At 42.2% G+C, this 22,452-nt stretch overlaps 1 protein-coding gene across 1 annotated transcript in view; it reads right to left on the reverse strand.

Annotated features, from left to right (window-relative positions):
• RFX8 (regulatory factor X8) overlaps positions 1 to 22,452 on the reverse strand; it is a 49,338-nt gene that overhangs the window by 21,262 nt on the left and 5,624 nt on the right. The window contains exons 2-3 of the mRNA XM_075738286.1: positions 2,591 to 2,652; positions 484 to 570 (exon numbers count right to left, since the gene is read on the reverse strand). Of these exons, the coding sequence (XP_075594401.1) occupies positions 484 to 570; positions 2,591 to 2,652 (149 nt within the window). The remainder of the gene's footprint in view (positions 1 to 483; positions 571 to 2,590; positions 2,653 to 22,452) is intronic.

Here is a 22,452-nt window from a genome sequence, read left to right on the forward strand (position 1 = left end):
GAAATTTTAAAACAAAGTGAAAGAAGGATTTTCAAGTAGTAAAAAACCCCAGATAACACGATTGCTTGTAGAACTCTTCAAAACAGTGCATTTATACTTTAATACATGTCTCTTCAGCCTACTGTTTAATACAGAAGGTGCTACAATGTCATGAAGCAATTGTCAGTATGTTTATCTAAGCTCCCATTGAGAGTCTCAATATATTAAGCTCCTCTTCTAGGTTTGGCACAAGTTCCTGCTCTTAAGATCTACGTGGCTAAAATGTCCAATTCAAGGAAGTCTGATTAGGCAGGGCTTGTTTTCAAAATGGAGCTTCTCTATTAGGGCACAGCACTTAATGGCACAGCACTTTTATAGTGTGTATAATAAGAAAAATAAAATACTATTGTCAATGTTCAACAGATGATTTGTGGATTTTTATACACAGACAATATATAGATGGTCATGTCACATTTTATGATTAAAACATTTAAAAGAACAAACCTGTGATATTTTTTTTCAGACAGGAGAGAGCAATAACGTGCATAAAAGGAAGAGTTCTTCTTGATAGCTATTCCATCATAATGATACCTAGAAAATAAAACAAATTTATGAGCTGACAAGCATACAATTTTCAGCAAGTCAGCAAATAACTGATATTGCTCCTTTGAAAGTAAATGCTCATCTTATTACCAGATTGAGTAAAAAAAAGCTACATTTTTTAAAAAATTCTTAAATTAAATTCTTTTTTTTTTTTTTAAATTTAAATGTATTTTCCCCAATAGAAGCTAATTGCACAAACTCTTTACAAACTCTTTTTAACAGTTTTTGCCCTGGAATGATACTTCCTTCTAAATGAACAAACATAAGCTGATGCACGGGGTGCAATAGATTTGTACAGGACACTTAGTGAAGTCAGGGACCAGAATCTCAGCTGATTGATAGAGGACCCTGTATCCCCATGGAAGTTGAAGGATTTAGTGCAGTTGTTCCGCAACCACTCATGGTAGTTGTTTAGGGACTGGATGGCCCATGGTGGTCATAGAATCATAGAACGGTTTGGGTTAGAAGGGACCTCAAGGATCATCTAGTTCCAACCCCCCTGCAATGGGCAGGGACACCCTCCACTAGACCAGGTTGCCCAAAGCCCCATCCGACCTGGCCTTGAACACTTCCAGGGAGGGGGCATCCACAGCCTCTCTGGGCAACCTGTTCCAGTGCCTCACCACCCTCACAGTGAAGAGTTTCTTCCTAATTTCTAATCTAAATCTGCCGTCTTTCAGTTTAAACCCATTACCCCTTGTCCTACCACTACGTGCACTTGTAAGCAGCCCCTCTCCAACTTTCCTGTAGGCCCCTTTTAGGTACTGGAAGGCTGCTATAAGGTCTCCCCAGAGCCTTCTTTTCTCTGGGCTGAACAACCCCAACTCTCTCAGCCTGTCCTCATAGGAGAGGTCCTCCAGCCCTCTAATCATCTTTGTGACCCTGGTCCAGCCCTCTGATCATCTTGATGGTCATGGCAAGCTAACACCCAAGAAACCCTCCAGACCTTCTCTAAGGTTTATCCCAACCTGGGTGAGCAGGGCAGTCGCCATCTCTGCTAGCCAAGTGCTACCAACTGTCTCTTGCCAGGCTGGGTCCCCGGGCAAGCCAGGGCAGCAGTGCAGTAGTTTTGGGCCACCAGCAGGCAGCAGAGTGTAACCTGCTGATGGGAAGAGAGAAGAGTGTGGAGGCTGGGGGCTATCACGCACCATCCCAACTCCTGCCAGCTATGAGGAGGAGAAGCCTGGGAGTGTCTGTGGTGTGGCACACCCAAATTAAAAGATCTTGCTGGATCAAGCTGATAGCAAGTCCAGACTAGTGGAGAAAAGTCGCAGATCAAGTAAGGGCATGTCAGTCTCAACACCAGTACTTGACAGCTACTCAAAATGCTTGTAAAATTACTGTGTCTCAATGCCCTTAAAACATCCCTTTTTCCAGTTTGGATGCTCAGAGTGTGATTGTAAGTTTGGTCATTGAATTGATGAAAGATTATTGATCTCTCTGTGCTCTAGAAGAAGAAGAGAGGGAAGGGAAAGGAAAGGAATTTAGGAGGAGGACCTGAGGTGGTCTGATTTAAATGGTTTTAAACTGTTTACAACATTTCCATTGACCACCAGTACATGCTGGTGGTCATACGGATATGTGCAAGGATGAAAAGCACAACACAGACATTAATCACGGCTGCCACCCCCGTGCATGCCGGAGCCAGGCTTTCCTGACCTGGTGTCTCAAGAGCTCTGAGTAAGTTTGTGATGTCTGGCAGATGCCTCATGCAAGCCATCCTGTAGTAGCCAGTACAAATTGGAGCACTAATTCTTTAAAAAACAGTCTGATCTGGAATTCATGCCCTACCAAAGCAGCTCTAATGTGGTGGCTTTCATGGCATTAACCCTATTTCAATGTTTTTGGTGTCATCATGAATCACTCTGGATCATGCGATGTATTACAGACTTGGAACCAACAATTCAGGTGCTGTATTACAGTGCTGGAGCTGAAAATTCAGCCATTTTTAAATGTTATTAGAACAGTTATTTATAACTTACTTAGACAAAGGAAGCAAAACCAATACCTGGTACTTCCTCTTGTGCCCAGCCTTCTTGTCCCCAGACCTGGGAAAACTAACCGAATAAGCTGAAAAAAAACAAACAGAAAATTAGAGATACTTGGCCAATTCGTTCTAAAACACAAAAACATACCCGCTATGTTTTTTTCTCCTTAATCACTTTTTTTTGCTTTCCATCATTTACAGGCTAATACCTGTTCTTACATACCTCTGAAATGGTAACTGTTGAACTGAACTCAATCAGGCTTTTGCCGATTGAAAGCTAAGTAATTTAAGGGAGTTACCTCCCTCAGGTAGGAATTTTTTTATACTACTCCATTTTACCTTGCACTAAAACACAGCCAGTGCACGCAGCAGGAGACCACCCGCAGTCAGGGGGGTATATCAGCAAGGGGAACTCAAAGATTCTGTGATTCTCCAGTACTCTGCCAGTCATGGCAAGCCTTACTCATTTGAATTGGACTTACTCACACAAGGGATTTAGCCTGCCCACTCACTCTTGCAAGGACTACTCGCAGGATAGGGCCTGACTTATCTGTTTTCAAAGGACCTGAATCATCAAGCTGCAAAGCAACCTTTTGACCACCCCGGTGGTAAATGTGAACTGAGGTCACGCAGCATCTGTCAAGGTTAGGCCCTACAGAGTAGTAAGAAACTGTCAGGATAATAGCGGCCTTCCAGTACCTAAAAGGGGCCTACAGGAAAGCTGGAGAGGGGCTGCTTACAAGTGCACGTAGTGGTAGGACAAGGGGTAATGGGTTTAAACTGAAAGACGGCAGATTTAGATTAGAAATTAGGAAGAAATTCTTCACTGTGAGGGTGGTGAGGCACTGGAACAGGTTGCCCAGAGAGGCTGTGGATGCCCCCTCCCTGGAAGTGTTCAAGGCCAGGCTGGATGGGGCTTTGGGCAACCTGGTCCAGTGGAGGGTGTCCCTGCCCATGGCAGGGGGGTTGGAACTAGATGGTCTTTGAGGTCCCTTCCAACCCAAACCATTCTGTGATTTTATGATAATAATCCACTTCACTATGACTATTCTGCATGAGCTGTCCTGTGAAGACAGAGACGAACCCAGGACAGCTGAGGCTAACGTTACCTGTATAGCAGCAACAGAGGATCAAGTACTCAAAGTTAGTGAGGACTGAGGGGAGCCTCCACTCAGCATTACAAAGTTGGGACTCTGTGCAATGTGCACTTTGCTGGTCCAAAGGCCTGCTAAAGGACAAATTTCTCCAACTCACACTAATGTGCACCTCCAGTTTTAAGGGTGTTGCAGTGGTCCTGTTCTTTGCACGTTCTGCATGCACCCAGCTCAGCTGCTCCCTTTCTCAAAGCGGTATTTTAGCATAATCCCATTTTCCTAAAAGGACAGTCTATGAAACTGGGGCTTCTGTGGCATGAGAGACATACTTCTTCCCACTTCCTCTGCTACAGAGACAGTGGTGTATTTGAGCAGAGGGATAGGGCAAATGAGATGAGTAGTGTCTTAAATCACCACGGTTGGATTCACACAGGGCTTGACTGCAGAAGTCCTTACAGTCCACACACGTGTAACGCAGTCAGGTTACTACCATTTGATGAATTATTAACAGTTCAGTCCATTAGCTAGGCTGTGGTAACCGATTACATGTGCACCTTCAGTTTAAGTCAGTGTTACTGCAATTCCTGCCCTCCTCACGGTCCCACCTCCTGTGGCAGAAGGACAGACCATTGCAAGCCATCGGGGAGCTGCACCCCAGCTTGGTCACTTGGGATGCGTTAACTTGCACCGCAGTGCACTGGGTCAGTTAAGGCGAACAGTTGCAAGCACCAACCTATAGCAGCTATGGCTCATCAGCTAAGCTCTTCTGCGTGACCAGACGCATGCTTCATCCATGCCTGTCCCAACTTAAAAGTAAAATGTATTAACTCAACCCACAAGAATGCTTAGCTTACAGGTGGTAACTCAGTCATGCTGGAGCACCTGAAAGTGTACAGACAGGATGGGATTAACCTTACCTACGTGGCTACAAGGTAGAGATGTCTAAGCTAGTTGCTGCAGACTCTGTAGTCAATGGAGAAAAACAGGCAATTCCGAGGCCCATTTCATCTGAGTTGCCTGAGATGACTCATTTCAGGTGAGAGGAATCATATGTAACTGCTTATTTCTCTCCATTGACTACCAAGAGATTTTAAGGTGACTAGCTTCACGGCAGACATCTACCCTAAGCCAGGCAAATTCTACCTATGTGCTTGGCTGATGGGTGATGATCCATTAAGCTCTGGTAATAAATCATGCTGGATCATTCACTCAAAAATTAATTGTAAGTAAGAGTGATTTAACTCACCCAGTAAAAAAAAAAATTAGATTCAACTGAATTGAGATAAATGATTCGTAAAATGAGGTTATCTGCACAAATGAAATTCATTTCAGATACAACTTTTACTTAAATTATTTTGGTTTTGTGTTAAAACAATGCTTAGTAGCTCCTACCATGGGCACTAACAGAATAATATTAGTGGTAAAAATAGGAAATTCTGAATGAAAAGTCTTGACCAACAAATAATCACAATGCATTCTATCTTCCTTAATTTATTAAATAAAGTTGACTAACTATAAGTGTTGCAATTGATAATTTCTAAGTGGTAATTGCTCTGTGGGTTGTATCAACCTCCATGTATTAGAAGAGTAGAACTGTTTGAAGGAGATTGGGTTTTACATCTGCATTTGTTTTGTTTGGATGATTCTATAACAACTTTTTCAGTGTGTGTTCAGAGCAAAACCTCCTCAAGTATACTTAAAAAGGAAAGTATAAAATTATGTAACAACCAAAGGGGTCTTTTAAGGATGGAAGAAACAGTTCCTCAGGACTAGTTTATTAACCTTGCACTGTTTGCCCTGGTAAAGCCTTCTAAAATATATTGGCTAAAGTAATCTTTCCTAGTGTAACATACACCAGTTCCCTAAGGAAAAGAAACTCCACCACAAAGAATACTCTTTTCTCTAGTATAACTGTGCCTACATGAAATATATTAGAAAAGACACAAGCATAATACATTACCTATTCACTCTTCTGTTATTTAATCTCTTTTGATACACAGTGTGTATATTTGATCATCAGATTTTCTGTTTAGGTATACCTGCTTCTTATCTTATATATCATATTTACACTGTACCTTTCCAAAGGTGGCTGAATTTACTTGATACTTGGAATTTGGACTGCAGCTTTCCATATACAATTCATATAGTAGCCAACGGGGTACAGTGCATCCTTTACACAGATAGAAATTATCAGCTACCCTTTAAAACAAAAACATCAATTGGTTTATGTCAGAATTAGAAGAAAGATTTGTTAGTTTGTGATTTTAATAGCTCATGAGGTTTACAGTGTGCTCTGTAATAGTTACTCCAATTTTATAGAAGCTTAGAATCAAAAAGAGAGCTACTACTTTTATGTCAATCTGTATTCTGGAAAAAAAAATATACATTTTCATAGATATATATATATATGTATGTCTTCTATGTTTCTTTTAACTTTTAAAATTCTACTTTCCTTGTTTCCAAAATGTAAGACAGGTCCTGTGAGACTCTGCTAAAAAATTAACTAGATCTCATCGTTTTCAATAAAAAAATACAACTTAGTAATATCATTATAACTTTAACATCAATACAGAAAGTATTAGCATCTCTCATACAGTAACTGTTACATCAGAGGATGTAACTTTGATCTTCTAATTAGAAAAGTCTCCACTATACCAAAGAAAATTATAGGAGCATTTTTCTATCTAAACTCTGCAATATAGTGTTTTGGGATGGAGAATGCACAAACCACGAAGGACCAAATTCTGTTCTCATACAATCTCACTGGTTTTAGCACAACAGAATTTTCATTTGCAGTTACTATGTAACAGAACTGCCAGGACTGAAACTGGTTCAGGTGTTTAAATACTCGTCCGTTGGCCAAATCCCTTACTCATCCTACTTATCAAAATTGTCATAGCCAAGTAAATGCAACTACTGGTGTGAATAAGGTGAGGAAGACGCAAACTTAGTTACTTATTAGCCTAATGTATTACCTTCACCAGGAAAAAAAAACCAACACCTTTAATTATGAGATAAAGCCCATAGTTTTGATGTCAGAAGATAATAGCCTCCTGCAGTGCAAACACAGGAGCAAAGCTGGAGCAAAGCACAGAGATTAATTTTCAAAGCATGACACACTGATCGTATGAGAGTGTTTTCTTACTGTGACTCTGCTTCCGTTATACCAAATGATTTATGCATATTTAATTAATTTATCAGCTGAATGCTAGTGCAGCACAGTGCCAGTTACTGACTGTGTCTTTACTGATAATCAAGTTGGTTGGGAAATCAGACTTTTCATAATCACCAGGTGAGATAAGCTGGTCGGATTTTAAATCAGCATCCTCTCTTTTATTAGTAGCTTGATTTCAGGTGACCCAGTGTTTATCTTTCTGCATTAGCCGTACTGGCAGTACGTAGTGGATAAGGTCTTCGGCAAACTGGCTTGCTAGAACAGACTGAGCCGGACCGTGATCGAGACTGAGCAAGACCGTGATCGTTGTGCAGTTTGATGATGTCTACCTCACCTTTCATTCATGCCCTTTCTCTAGCGAAGAGGGCTGACTGCCTCCCCCAGGTTCCCCTCTCCCCAGCAAAAGGCCCCGAAATGCCCCGCTTTTACGTCCTCGGAGCCCATCTTCCCACCCACCAAGCCAAGAGGCTGGCGCTGGGGCTGAGCTGGGCTGGGCTGGGGCTGAGCTGGGCTGGGCTCCCTGCCAGCTCCTCGCCACCTCCAGCCCCACAGCGAAGGCTTCACCTAATGGCTAGACACAAGCAGGAACCTGCACCAAAGAGCGGGGATCTGCTGCGCTAATGGGGTATTTCCTGTCATGGGGTTGAAAGGTAAGTGAAATTTATTCTAGATAAGAGTCCTGACTGAGCTCTGCCTCCCAACAGGCAGAAAGGCTTGTTTCTTCTAGAGCAACCATCACAAAAGCCTTCGTAATTGAGCAGTCCCAGAGGAGATTAAACCTAAGTCCAAATTCATCCTTGATATACCACCACAAGAGTCATTCGAAGTGCAGCACAAATTAATTCATGCTTCAGTAGCTGGTTTCTGCCAATAGTTTTGCGTCAGCATTTAACTATTTAGTGAAAAAATATTTGAGAATTCCATTTTGTGAATTTATCATCATTAAACTGCCAGCCTTTTTCAGATAACAAGTCAAACACATTCTTAGTGCTGACACATAATACAATAATACTGTCTATCAGGAAAAAAAAAATCCACAAAGAGCACAGTGCCCATCTTCTTGCCTATTAGCCCCAAGATTTTCAAGACCTGAATGTTTATGGCATGCATCAAAACGAAGCTGTTAATAAAAACAAAACCAAAAGGAAAGAGTGGTAAGGGAGGAACACGGAGGGTAAAGAAAAAGCACCTGGGGAAAGGCCTCCTCCATTTCTATCCACACTTTCCATTGGGATTCTTATCTGGTCAGTTCTAGGACCTCAAATAGACTCCAGGTTTTTGGAGTTTTCCAGCTGCTATACGTGAACCTTTGGCAGCCAGGTCATTATACAGGTTTCCAAGTCTGCTGCTGAATCATTTCTGGACGAAAATCTGGTTTTCTATTGTCAGTGCACCAACCATAAAATGAAGCTTAATATTTAAAAATTTTCAAAACATGAAAAGGTAATTCAGAAGGCTGTGATGACAAAATCATCGGTTCATCCTTTCAAGGATTGTTTGATTCAGTTTTACGCAGCGTCTCAAACTTGTTGGATGACCTTGGATGGATCTCTTCCTTCAGTCCTTTTAAAATGGGAGCAGTGGTATCTACGTCACAGCGAAAGTACAGGCTAACTCCCACTGCTCAGATATTACTGAGGGGAGGAAGAAAAAGATTGTAGTTGCTGTCAAGTTAAAAGTTTGCTTGTATGTGGTGTTACTCTTTCACATGAATTTTCAACACTGTTTACTAGCTGGACTCGGCTGCGCTTGGGGAAAGAAGGAAAGTAACCCTGGTTTCTCTTTCGCTGTCGCACGGCAGATGACACTCTTGTCAAAGCACAAAAAAATGATGGTGACAACCTTACTCCACCATAGAAAGTATCTCACTGAGGAGTTCAACCATTACCTTCACCTCAAGCAAACATAACCTCGGAGAATGTCAGTGGCTCCGCATCACGCTGAATGCCAGCGTGCCGCTGGCCGTGCTGCCTCGCAGCTGGCCATGCCACGAGTGGGCCAGCCAGGGGTGCTCCTCGCCGTCTGCACTGCTGCATCACCATCGTGTGGGTGGCAGCCCAGCAGCCAGATCCCAGTGAGTGGGTAGGCCAAGACAAAATCCCATTTCCCCTGAGTCAAACCACCTCACCAGTAAGATCTGTGGCGGGAGATGGACTTTCAGGGAATTTTTCCTGCTTTCATGGCATTGTTTATGCACCGCCATGATGATGGGGCCAGACTTTTGTCCTACGAAACAGCAATAAGTGTTAAAAGTGGGATTCCTGCCCTCCCTGTAGCAAGCCCACCGGGCAAGTTCTGCGAGACCCCCGGCGGAGGGGGAAGACCAGCCGGGGAGGGGGAGGATGGAGCTACCCCCCCTCCCGCCCCATCCTCAGCCAGGGCCTCCCCAGCCGCCCCCCCCCCCCCCCCGGCTCCGTCCCCGGGGAAGGGGGCAGCACGCACCAGCGGATGATGGAGGGGTGCAGGAGGGAGGTGGGGCTGCTCTCGGCCATCCCGGGCGGTGCCGTGCCGTGCCGTGCCGTGCCGTTGGGTACCGGTCGGCGAAGCGGCGGGTGAGCGCGCGCTGCCACCGCTGCCGCAGCCGGTTCCCGGTCGCGGGGCGGCGGCGCATCCAACCCGGCCCCCGCCCGCCGCGCAGCCCTGCCCTGGGCCGAGGAACCCCCGGCCTTACCGGCACGGCCTCACCGCTTCCCGCTGCAACCCTGCAGGGGGAACGGCGGGTCCCGGAGGCGTGGGTCCTGCGCCCACTCGGGGACGGCTCGGGGCGGGCTGCGGGTCAGCCGCGAAGGGCAGCCGCCATGCAGCCTTTCCGGGCACCCGGTCCGGTGCGGCCACATCTTCGTTCCGTAGGGACTGCAGGTGAGAAAATGAACGATGTGTAAACCAGGAGGTACAAAGACGCCGGAAAGAGGCGTAAAAGAACAATTGTGCGGCACTACATTTGAATAGCGTAAGTGCTGTCTTAATAGGTTTTGCACGCCTTTAAAACATTATTTTCAGAGTTTTCTACGCGAATGCTGTAAACTCCCATAATTGTTTAATTTCTCTTTGATACAGATAGATGAAAGGGCTGTCTGCTCCACTGAAACCCTGTAAGCGCTTTTCCATTGCAAGTGGCCATTATGCAAAATGAGCTTTACTGCCATGTGACTGGCAAAAATAAATTATGTATGGCTGGAGCGTCTAAAAGCTTCCTAGTGGATGGCATTGGGTAACATCAGAGCTCAGCTTCTCAGAAACTCCCGTGGCTTCCTCATGTTGATTAGCTGCTGAAAACCCACGTATGTCACAGACTGGCTTGCTTGCTTTGTTATGACAAGATGACCAAAGCCAACGTGTCGGCAGCCAGGGGACCAGGAAAGGGGAATTTATGGGGGAAGGTTGCTGGTTTTCTAGTCCCTCAATGTACCTTGCTTTTGAGGAGCAGTGCACGCAGATGTCATGTATAATACATGTTGCTTTTAATCTGTAAAGCCTCACGCTGTGTTGAGAACCCCATGGGAAGATGCTATTCACTCACAGCGCCCCGAACCAAAGCCTTGAAAATTATGTCTGCCCAAAACACAGGTTAGTTATACACATTGTAACCAGTGCAATCTGTCATCGATAATTGTACTTAATAACCTATTGTGGAAGCTTCCCTCAGTTACAGTTCTTGGTTGTTGCCTGTTTTTGTGTTTCCATAGTCTACTGACCTTCAGTTTACACAGCAAATACTCCTGCAAACACTGCAGAGCAAAAGCCTATTCAAGTTGCTTTAAAACAGCTGCCGTAAGAACCAGCAGCGATCATATTGCAGCAACCGTAAGGCCTGCGTGGTTTTGCCATGTGAGTACTTACAGAGCCTCTGAGGTGGGTTTTCCAGGAGATGCTGAAGACGGTGCTGCCCCTACGAGACCGCAGCCATGCCCGTGCCTGGTGCTCTCACTGCTGATCCAGGTGTGCCCGTCCACACTGCAGCCATAGCAGTGCCTTAACGTACCTGGGGAAGAGGAAGCCTCATCTCCAGTTTCCAACAACTGGCTTGCTTATATATTTGCATGTTCCTCTCAGTCCTGGTCAAGGTTCTCAAGGTTTATGGCCAACAACTGACTTTCTGGGACTATCTGAAACTCCACAAAGTTCGTGAAGCTCCCTAAGCCCAAAGATGCCTTAGCAGAAAAAAACATTTACAACTTATCTAAAACTGAAAAAATGATAAATGGACTATTTCTGTGGTGACAGGCTGAATGCGAGGGGAGTCACACAGATCAGAAAGTCCCTGGACAACACCTACTAGTCAGAAAAGTTTTGTTGAGAGGAAGCAAATGCTGCACGAAAAAACTGTCCAGTTACTTGTCCATGGCTTGAGAGATACAAAGTAGGTCACAGAATTTCCCTTGCCCAATTTCCAGATCACAATAACGAGACAGACAGATCTGTGTGCTGTTCAGATCTTGACACTACTATTATTTGATTAGGGTTTTTCCAGTTTTTCAGAAAATGCCTCTTTAAGCTTTCAACTAAATCTATTTTTTTATATTTTTTGGGGAGAGGGGGAAGGGGGATTCTGATTTTAAATACCAAGCTGCTAGTAGAATTTGATTGAAAACCTGAAATCTGCTTCTTCAATTTAATCCTGTCGGATAGGACTGGGTGGATGCACACTAGGTCAAACTATAGTAAGTCTTTATTCTTGCATAAGTTCAAAGTTGCAAAGCTGTTTATTGCTGTCATGGACATCCTTCTTGCGTAAAATGAAAGACTATTTGATGAACATGCACTTTGACTGGGTAAAATTTTGACCTAAAATTAGGAGTATGGTTGAACTGATTAAAAGGTACACTAAAGCAGCTCCTTTCCTGTGTCTTTCACCCATAACTAAGACAAATTTAAATCAAACTTTGAGTTAACAGACATCTCCAAAATGTTGTAATGAGTGTCTTTAGCATGAAATTGCCTCTTCAGATTACTCTCTCCCCTCCACCCCCTGCTCACCCTCCTCCATGTTCTAGAAGAGATTTGGATACCTTGTGAGGTAAACAGACCATGTAAGAGCTCTTGCTGGAGACAGCTGTCTTGTAAAGGAACAGTAAAGTGCTAACATCTCCCAAATACTTAAAATATTTAAAATAAGTGCTTTATAAGCTTTTTAAGCACTTATGTTAAAGTATGTATAAAACAGTCATGAAAGCAAGTGAATCCACTACTGCTTCCACCACTACCAGCAGCAAGGGAAGTATGTGACTGTAATAAATTGTATGTTCCCTTAGAGTTGAAAAGCCTCCTATGGTATCTATTTCATTCATTCTCCTGTAGAAAGAAATGGGTAAAGGAGCTTGAAAAGTAAAAACAACCCCCCGCAAATCCTTCCCTGCTACCCACCAAACCAAGGCCCTGGAGCAATGTACTATTATATTTTCAATGTGTAAAGTTAGAAGAATTTGGTCAGTGCTGGAGTAAGCATCCTGGTGGAGAAAGGTAAATATCCTGCTTTGAGAAATCCATCAGTACATTTTGTTTTGTTGGTTTGGGGGTTTTTTTATCGCTACTAGTTGATCTACCAGGGACAAAATGCAAAGATTTACTGATTTTTCCTTCCTTTGAGATCTGAAAAGTGCCATTGATCAGGCATTACCTCGATCTGATTAGTTTACTGTGAAGAGAGATCTTCAGAGTTGTAGCTACCTTTCAAACTTTAGTTTGAAATCAACTTGACAGAATTCAGAAAATGCAAAAGATTATATCTGGTTGTATCATGACATTTGGAGCAGCAGCAAAACCAAAACAGGAATGCAACCACCTTCTCCTTGAATATAATGCTTTGACGTTATAGAAAAGACTGTGTCCTTCACAAGTCGCACACTTCAACGTGAACGCAAATGAGGAAGAGGAAGACTCCTCTCCTAAGTGCCTATCGCAAGTGAACTCTGCGCACGAAAACCCAGTTCAGCAAAGCATGTCAGCGTGTGTGTAAGACCGCTTCATTTCAGCAAAGCATTTAAGAATGCGCTTAACTTTAAATATGTACTTAGCTGAATCGTTTTGCTGAGTGGGGATTGATGGCTGAATTAAGGCATTAAACATTAATGACAGAGCTGGGAACACCAAATAGTATGTAAATCGGGATGTGTCAGGACTAGAATGAACTGATTCAAACAAAGCAATCATTGCATGATTAAGATCTCTTGAAAGATATGAAGCCTTTAGATGGGCTTAGGGTCTGGTGATTTTGGGGGGGGGGGGGGGCGGGGGGAGACACACGACACAATCACTGACAATCTCTCCAGTCCTTACACCATCACAAATCACCTGGTTCTGGGGTGTCTGGTGGGGAGACTAGGTGTAAATCTCTTTCACACAGTAACTGAAACACTTAAGCCTCTGCTGGTACAACATTAATTCTAGATGCTGCCCAGGGCAGTGTTGGCTACTGATCTCCTTTTGACTGGGATGCAGAACGAGGGCCCCATGAGAGCATTTCCAGGTGTCTCTGCTGGTTGCCCTGTGCACTCCCCGTACACGCAGTGCCTCTAGGAGGGTGCCTATGGAGCTGAGGACTGTGGTTTCCACCATGTGCTGATGACGCCTGCTCTTTATATTTGTCCCTCTTTAGACCTGCTCAGGGCAGCCAAACAATTCATACGGTGACTCATGAAGATGGAGATATGGATAAAAGCCTCTCTGTCCAGAAGTGGCTGAGGTAATGCTTGCAGGAGAAAGCAACTGCTTCATTTCTGCTTGGCAGAAGATGCTGTGTTTGCTTCTCCAAATCTAAGTAGTATTTTATTGTGCTTCCCCCATTCATTCTTTTTATGCTTTTTCTTTTGTTTTCTGCATCCTGGATGTATACTGGACTTAACTTTCTGTTTAATAGGACAATCTATTATTAACGGCTGTGCTATAAACTCTGAAATAGTGATGCCGGTTTTGCATGTTACAGTAATTTGAACAGAAACAAAATATTTTTTTCTTTACAATAAAAGCAGTGGTGAGTCATATAGTAAAGCTTAATCTATTTCAGATCAAACAGCAGCTCTGACATTAGCTCCTGGGCCTGATTTGCAGACCACATGCAGATGACCCTTGACTATTTGTGCATCAGGAATGTTTTGAAGGAAGGAATGGCATTAAGGGCAGCTTTGAAATATGCTCAAGGTAAAGTCCAGCTACAAAAGTTTTGAAAAGAAAGAAAAACTCTCCCTCCTCCACCAGAATAAATACAGGCATTACTGTGAAAAGAGATGCTTTCTTTTTTCTTTTCTTTTCTTTTTTTTTTTTTTTTAAATTAAAAGTGACAGGTAAAAATGTTTCACTTAAATAGCAAGATTAAGCAATAATTTTCTTGAGAAAGTTTGTTGAAAGCTTCAGCATAAGTTTGACATAATTAAATGACAATGCAGTTAACAGTTAATCTCATTACTTTTACTATAACAAATAAAAATCCTGCCTCAATAGTTCTTTGAAGGTAAAGCATGTATTACATGAGTAATGTAGTTTTATCTTCCCACCTTTTGAATGTCTTAGGTCAAAATGGCATATCAAAGAAATATTGTGTGCAGGTAGTGCCAGAGGTGATATGATTAAAACTGTATACAGTTGTATAACTGTTGTCCACATTTCGTATTTGCAAGCCCCGTATTCCTATTATTCTTTTACAAATCTTGTTTTATCCTTCAGACTAGAAAATGTAGCAGGAGATAGCATGATTTATGCTTTGCTTATAGTTACATATACGATATTTTCATTTTAATAGTCGTATCTGAGAATACCCATAAATTCGAGAGAGAAAACACCCCAACAGACTTACTAAGCATTACCACATAACCACTGTAGGAATAACGAAACCTGAAAGTCCCAGGACTCGTCTGAGTTGTTCAGATCCACCAAGACCCTGCTTTGAGCAGGGAGGTGGACTAAAGAACCTCCAGACATCCCTGGCAACCTGATTTGTTCTACGATTGCTGTATGGTCTCTTTCTTCATTGCATCTGAAGCATTTGTGACTTGTCTAGGTTTGGCTTTGGTTCAAATAAGTAGAACATTCATTTCCACTGCTAGCAGTAGCATTGCTGTAGCTGCAGCAGTGTGAAGATACAGCCAAGGCAAACTTTTTATAAAGTGAAACAGTATGTTTTTCGTAGGCCAGCTGATGGAGCCAGAACAGATACAGATACTGTGGGCCCATGCAGGTTGTGCTGGAGCTGAAGCAAGCAGCAAACACGAAGCTGCGTAAAGGTTGGGAACGATTGCTCTGGTAGAATGGGAGCGTGTTTCTTCTTCCCAATTCAGCAAATTAGATTAGACAGATATGGTTTAGGATGAGAAGGTGTCTTCTACAGTAATTTATACTCTCTGTTTCCATTGCAATAAATTACAAACTACAAACTCAACCTTTGTGAAACATTTGATAAGAAATCCCCCTCTGAGCAACTTGGGTGTTTACTCTGACCCCGTAGCTCTACACTGACATGGAGGAGTTCCGGGGGGTTGGAGTATGAGCAGCCGTGGTGGGTCTGTGGATCGGTCGACATCCTTGATTTATGATTCTGATTTGTGATCCTGATCTTGAACTGCACTCCATCATTCCTGACACTTACAAATACATTCCTTACTGCTAAGCATTCCTCAGATGGCTTACATAAAACATTTCCACCACTGCAAACTTCTTATTTCGACTGCGTGCTATTTGTAACATGGGTCTCGCCCTCTGGTTGGTACTGTTGGAGTTTTGCATGAGCAAGGGCTAGAGTTGAGCGAATACATAACCTAAATATTCATTTGCATTCAAAAGGGAACTTCTATTTAACTCTGGTTGTAATCTTTTCGTATTTATTTTCTATGAATATTTGATCATGCGAGCTTTACTAGCGTAATACTTGTCTGTGAGAATTCCCATGTGACTTATGGGAAGCAAACATTTAATTCAAATGTTGGGTCACCAAAAGGCAGTTCAGAATTTTCTATTGACTTTGTTTTGATTACTTATTCAAATTAAATGTTACGATCCTTGAGGATAAAGCAAAGCAAAACTTGGCAATATTGCAGTCAGTGGGACAATTAACATTCACACTCTACTTGCTAATTTAAAAAACTGTATCAATACAGATCAAAGATGTATGGGGCATAAATTAATGTTATTGCAGAATATGCATTCCCAGTTGAAAATTTCAGTCTGGATTACAAAATTCATAAATGAGATGAACTGCAGACCTGCAATTATTCACTGGAGTAACGAATTCACAATTTTATAGCAAGCACATTTCAGACATGAACTGCAGATCCACAGGTGATTCGAGCTAAAATTCGCCAAAGAAAATCCTGTGATAAGATCGGGGCATGTGAGTTGGAGATGCAGGATGTGGTTGCTTAGTTACTAAGCAGGAGTCCGCCCGGAGAGGAGAGCGCAGTGCCTCCGCACTTCAGAGCATGGAGATGGCGTTGGCCCTTTGCTTTTGAATGACGTTACTGCTGAACGTAAAAATCTAAAACGTGGAACCAGGCAACTTTTAACGAACAGCTGCGCGGCTCTGGCAGCCTTGTTGCAACTGCAGTGGTAGCGTGACCGTCCTTCCAGCACAAAAGATAGAACCATGGGAAAAATAATACCAAAATTTCATTTTAAAGGGCATTTTAGAGAATGGACCTCATATACTTTTCTCTCAAATGCCCTCCTACTGCCCCCAGACAGACAATTCACAGTGCCTTGTTATCTGTTTTAATATTTTCAATATATCCTTGGATTCTTTTTCAATAAAATTTTTATCACTTTTTAAAATTAAAAAAATATATATAAAATAATTAACCTATAGTAGTTGAAATTCATTTTCCTTTGAAGCTCAGTCTTGGCAGAAACAGTATTTAACAAGTTTCTGCAATTTGCCAAAATTTGTTTATAAAAGAAAATATACTTCCTAACTGCTGTTTTGGAGTTCAGACCAGGCTTAGTAACTTCCAAAAGATGCAAAAATGGGAAAAAACTAGGATGTGAGGATGAGACGTCAGACTAATCTTAACAAAATCTTTCTGGGAATGTGAGATGGCTCTTCAGAATTTCTCGGTCTACTGTATTCCTCGTGCAAGAGTCAGAGGTTCAGCCTTGAAGCGTATTTCAAACCTGCAGTAATGCTTACTGTTTCCCCCAAAGGCAGTCTTTTTCTTTTGAGAAAATAACTGAATCATGTTTGCTGATTAATTTTCTTCTGTTCTGCCAAAGTGAGTTTTTACACAACCACACTTATGAGCAAATAATTTCTCTCGTTACCTGCCATAATTTACCTTCTTGTGAATAAGAAAATGTTGCAAACTTCAATCCATGCAAAAGAATTTGCTTCTGAATTTAAAACTTTTTAAGTTTTGAAACTTTTAGAACTGATTATAACAAACTTTTAGGATACAGTGCAAGACATGTCATGCCTCTTCATCATCCTCATATTTGTCAACTTTAACAAGTTTAAACTTCCCAATGGAGAATCCCAACCTGCTGTACAAAAGAAACTTCTTATCCCAAATGTGCTGTATAAAAAAAGAAAATCTAGTCAACATTTAAAGACTTTTTCACTTTTAAGGTATGGAGGCCAGTATCTTGCAGATACATGCCTCACAATTTCAGTGCATTCAAATATGATAAAATAAAATCTCTTTTGTAATTCTGAAATGTTTTTGACAGTTGAGGAAAATCAATTGAAAAACCTCAGCTATACAACTTTCAAGATGAAATGATAATTTTTCTGTGAAGTTCTTTTTTATGTTATGCAGTAAGTTGGGTAATTACTCATCCATTAGAGTTTCCTATTATTGGATAGCATAGCCTCCAAATTAAAATTTATAAACTATGTTATATTTAAAAATTCAAACGTTCAATTTTAGTATATCTTTTAAATATTCAAATATTTATAATGTATTTTCACTGCTGTCTTGAAAATAATCAAGTAGACACTGGATTATTCCCCTTTCAACTGTGCAACAATAAGTTAGAATCAGAAATACTTTCCATCATTTGAAGCCTTAGGGGCCACAGAGAAAAATATTTTTAAATCCAATATTTAATTGCTTTCTTAATTGAAAGAGATACTAACATATTGTTGGGAATGCACAAAGCTTTTGTTTTAGAAGATAGACAATTTTAACTATGAGTGACTCTTGGAAAACAGCATGATTTAATTTGCCATCACAGTCGAGTGATCTATATGAATGACTTCAGATAATCTTACAGCATACTTTTTTATGCTTCTGCAGCTGTCGTCTTTTTTCTAATTTTCATGTTTCTTAGCTACAAAACAGATTTCAAACCCTTTGTTTGTAGAAGTTACTCTGGAATTATTTTATCATTCACACCATTCATACGCATTAGTGTATTTAAGGATTCAAGTAGTTAAGAAACTTCTGTATAAACTGCGGTAAGTATTGCATTGATCTATGCACAGCCATTTCTTAACAAATTCTAGAAACTACAGAACGTCTTCTTTTTAGAGGCTGCATCTTAATAGCAGGTTACCATCACAGTTATGGCCACAGTCCGTGTAGAAATGTAGCTTGACCAAGTAAAAATACATAAATAATACATACAGCCAAGCTTACTGTGGTATTACTTGCCTACACAACACCCATTTCATACCTAAAACGCAGATGCTGTTTTCCATACAGCTAATACTGACACATGTGAAATGTATGGGAAGGACCTCCAGCCACGGTCTGACTCCCTACCGGCACGAGACCTGGAGGGATGCATCAGCACCTCACGGTTTTCTTCCCCACCGTGTGGGGAGGGAGGGCAGGCAGAGCCTGGCCAGGAGCAGTGCGCTCCAGCAGCTCAGTGACTAAGGGACCACGAGGTCCCTTGCAGGTCCACAGGGGTGAATATTCACAAGTTTTTCTTCTCTGAGCTTTGGCTCACTCTCATAGGTTCTTTAATTTCAATTGGTAGGCCATGGTGAAGGGCGATATCCACCTCACTTTTTCTGAAGGAACCTCCCGTCTCTGAAACCCTCACCCACCCCTTGCCATTCAAATGACTTTTCCCCCCCTCTTTCCCATTCCATCTTGGGGCTTCCCTCATTAACAGTTCCTAGCACACAAGCAGTATAATACAACAAAATCGCATCAAGGTGAAGCCTCCTTTCCTACAGGTTGCTGAAGCCTGGCTGGGAATTACATGGAACCTCCAGTAAGGGTCCTCCTGAGCAACTCCTATAAACTGTGGGCTACTCTGCTCAGACACTGAAACATCACAACAAAACACGCCAGAAGCCACTGGCTAAGTTTGGTAGTGTTCTTCCTTCTACATCATCTCCTTAGCTGGGTTAAAAGTGTACAAGCGATGGCTGGAGTAATGTCATATTTTAACAGGCAAAAAACAAAGCGACATCTACAGCTTTTATTTCAGGTGAGCAATTTAGCACAGCCTTAGAACTACATAAAAAAGACAGCTTTGTTGTTTTTTTTTAATGCTGTGATTAATTATTATTGAAATGCCAACTTTCTTTGGACTGAATTCTACTTTGGAAATGAGATTTAATCAAGAGTTACTGTACTTAGTGTTGCTCTGCATAGGTTTGATTGATTGATTCGGTTTTCTTTTTTGCTCATGCAAAAATGAATGCAAAAAGACACGACTCAAATTAAAGAGTGGATTATCACCTTCAGGGAGAAATCAAAGGAATTAGGAAAAACCTCAAATAAGGGATGGATGAACACGTTAATGACAGAGGGGTGAGTATTCACTGTCTGCTGGTTTGAAAGAAAGAAAGAAAGATCATTTGAGCGTGTGTATGACAAAGCTTTTTCAGTCTCCCGAAGCCCAATTTGTTAACTATTAGTGCATACTAAAAACCCTCAGCCCTTTGATAAAAGGTTGGGAAATAAGATGTGCATGGTTAAATCTAAAGTAATTTTTCATTATTAGTAATATTATTAAATGCGGTATTTTGCCCTGTCTGTTTTTGTTAGGTAGGTAGCCACTCATGTTCTGCCAGTTAATCCTGTTCTTTCATGTATTTTAATTATAAAACATCTAATAATGTGGATGACTGCTTCTAATACATTAAAAATATCTGGATAAATAGCGAGGTGGTGTTGTCTATTAGGCGCAATATCCAGGTTTGGTTAAAAACAGGAAAGTCTGCTTGAGCTCTTAAAGTGGGAAGACTTTTCTGCAGCTTAACACAGATGTAAAAGACTTGCTCTCAACTCTAGCAGAGATGCCTGAAGCATAAGGACCTGGGAACTTTTGTCGAAGGGCAGAAATAATCAGCGCACACAACATCAGAACGTTTTGTCTGTTCAGCCCTCCTCATAAATACTGTTGCTAGTTTTACATATAACAGTGAAAAGCATTTTGCAGGCTTGTGAGATTTTTACATTTCCAGCTCAGTGTGGTTTAACCACAAACTTTGTAGCTTGGAGAAGAACAACCTATTTGTGTATTTCCCCAAAAGCAATGGTTCATACGCCTCTGAAGCAGAGAGCGTAAAATGCCTATGCTATGGCCAGTTTCAATGCTTGCCTCATCGGTGGTGCTGCTAGTCATCCTGCAAAGCCAACGTAGCTTTTAATCATCACAGCCGTTTACACTAACTTCTGATAGTCTGAAACAACTGGGACTTGCACAGTTTCTTAATCAGGCCCTTATAGTTGTCCTTTTGTTAGTACATAGAACTCGGCAACTCCTAGAGATTGGGTTTAGCCAGCGTTCTGGGTGAGGTCTCAGCAAAATTTGGATTGTTTCACGTATGAGCCCATATGAAAACTGAGCTCTCTGGAAAGCCTCATCATCATTAACCTAAGTGCGACTTTATCATTCTACATCAGCGTAACCTTACTGGGGACCTCAGCATGGGTGACAGTACTAAGCTCAGGAGAAAAAAGGATCAGGAGAAGATATACTACAGTAATGCCTTATTAATGAATGAATGCATACTCACGCATACTTCAGCTATCTGCTTTGATATCCAAATACAATGGAGCTATAGACTAGGCTCAGAATTTGACCTTCAGTATCTTACCATCAGGGCATTTATTCATCAACTGGTTTCTTTAGTCTTAGGTTGTTTTCCTAATCTGTGCTAAGTTGTAAAGAAGCCTGGTAACCCCTGCTGTGCCGGAGGAGATTGTCCCCATCCTGTGATGATGGTATAAGGCTGGCAAACTGGAGCCTGACACGTAATGACATTTCCTGTCAATCCTTCACCATTAACAGAATCCAAGCTTTACTAAACAGCTTTAGGGATGGGATAATGTTTACTTCTATCTGTCAAGGCCTTCTTTTCAATGGAGGTACAGGAGGGATGTGAATAAAATCTAGCCCCTCTTAGTCATGAAATATACTATATTATGTTGTCAAGCACAAGTTATGCAGCTGAGAGCATAACAATTTCTGGACAGACCTACCCCTGGAAAAGCCATTTCTGCTGCTCTTCTGCATGTCCCTATCTGCCTTTTACATCACTGTTTATCTTTTGTATTATGAAATATATCTTTCTTCATGGTAGTCGTGGCTCAAAGGCTATTTGAAAGGAATGATACTTGACTGCCATTTTACTTGCTCAAGCCTTTGGAGTTCTTGAAATGCAAAGATTTATGGGTTTTGGCTCTGTTTGTCCCTTATATATATAGGATCCATCTATCCATCTATCTCAAATTGGCTGATTAAAGTGGAGGAATCCCCATCCTAAGAACAGTATGCTCAGCTACACTTGTGGCTTCAGTCAACATTTGTCTTTTGAGACCGTGGAGGAAAAATACACAATATGAACACAAAATCTAGGAGCAGGAAGTATTTTTTTCTTTGATCAAAAATTACGCTGACCTTTATCCCTTTGCTACATGTTGAAAGCCCATCCACCTATAGAACATGATACAGCTTTGAGTAGGGGAAATTCATTTAGCAAACATGAAGCCCTGATGACTTTATGATCACGTGTTGGGTTTGTGTGGCAAGGTTTTGGTAGCGGGGGGGCTACAGGGGTGGCTTCTGTGAGAAGCTGCTAGAAGCTTCCCCTGTGCCTGACAGAGCCAATGCCAGCCGGCTCCAAGATGGACCCGCCGCTGGCCAAGGCCAAGCCAATCAGCGCCTCCGTGATAACATATTTAAGAAAGAGAAAAAAAACCAGTTAGAGAGAGCTTTTTGCAGCCGGGGAGAGGAGTGAGAAGATGTAAGAAACTCTGCAGACACCAAGGTCAGTACAGAAGGAGGGGCAGGAGGTGCTCCAGGTGCCGCAGCAGAGATCCCCCTGCAGCCCGTGGTGAAGACCATGGTGAAGCAGGCTGTCCCCCTGCAGCCCATGGAGGAAGGATGAGGGGATGTAGAGATTCCACCTGCAGCCCATGGAGGACCCCACACCAGAGCAGGTGGAGGCACCTGAAGGAGGCTGTGGCCCGTGGGAAGCCCATGTTGGAGCAAGCTCCTGGCAGGACCTGTGGACCTGTGGAGAGAGGAGCCCATGCCAGAGCAGGTTTGTTGGCAGGACTTGTGACCCCGTGGGGGACCCACGCTGGAGCAGTCTGTTCCTGAAGGTCTGCACCCTGTGGAAGAGACCACATTGGAGCAGTTCGTGAAGGACTGTAGCCCATGGGAAGGACTCACATTGGAGAAGTTTGTGAAGGACTTTCTCCTGTGAGAGGGACTCCATGCTGGAG

The sequence above is a fragment of the Balearica regulorum genome, chromosome 1, assembly GCF_011004875.1.
Source record: "Balearica regulorum gibbericeps isolate bBalReg1 chromosome 1, bBalReg1.pri, whole genome shotgun sequence".
NCBI classification, from domain to species: domain Eukaryota; kingdom Metazoa; phylum Chordata; class Aves; order Gruiformes; family Gruidae; genus Balearica; species Balearica regulorum.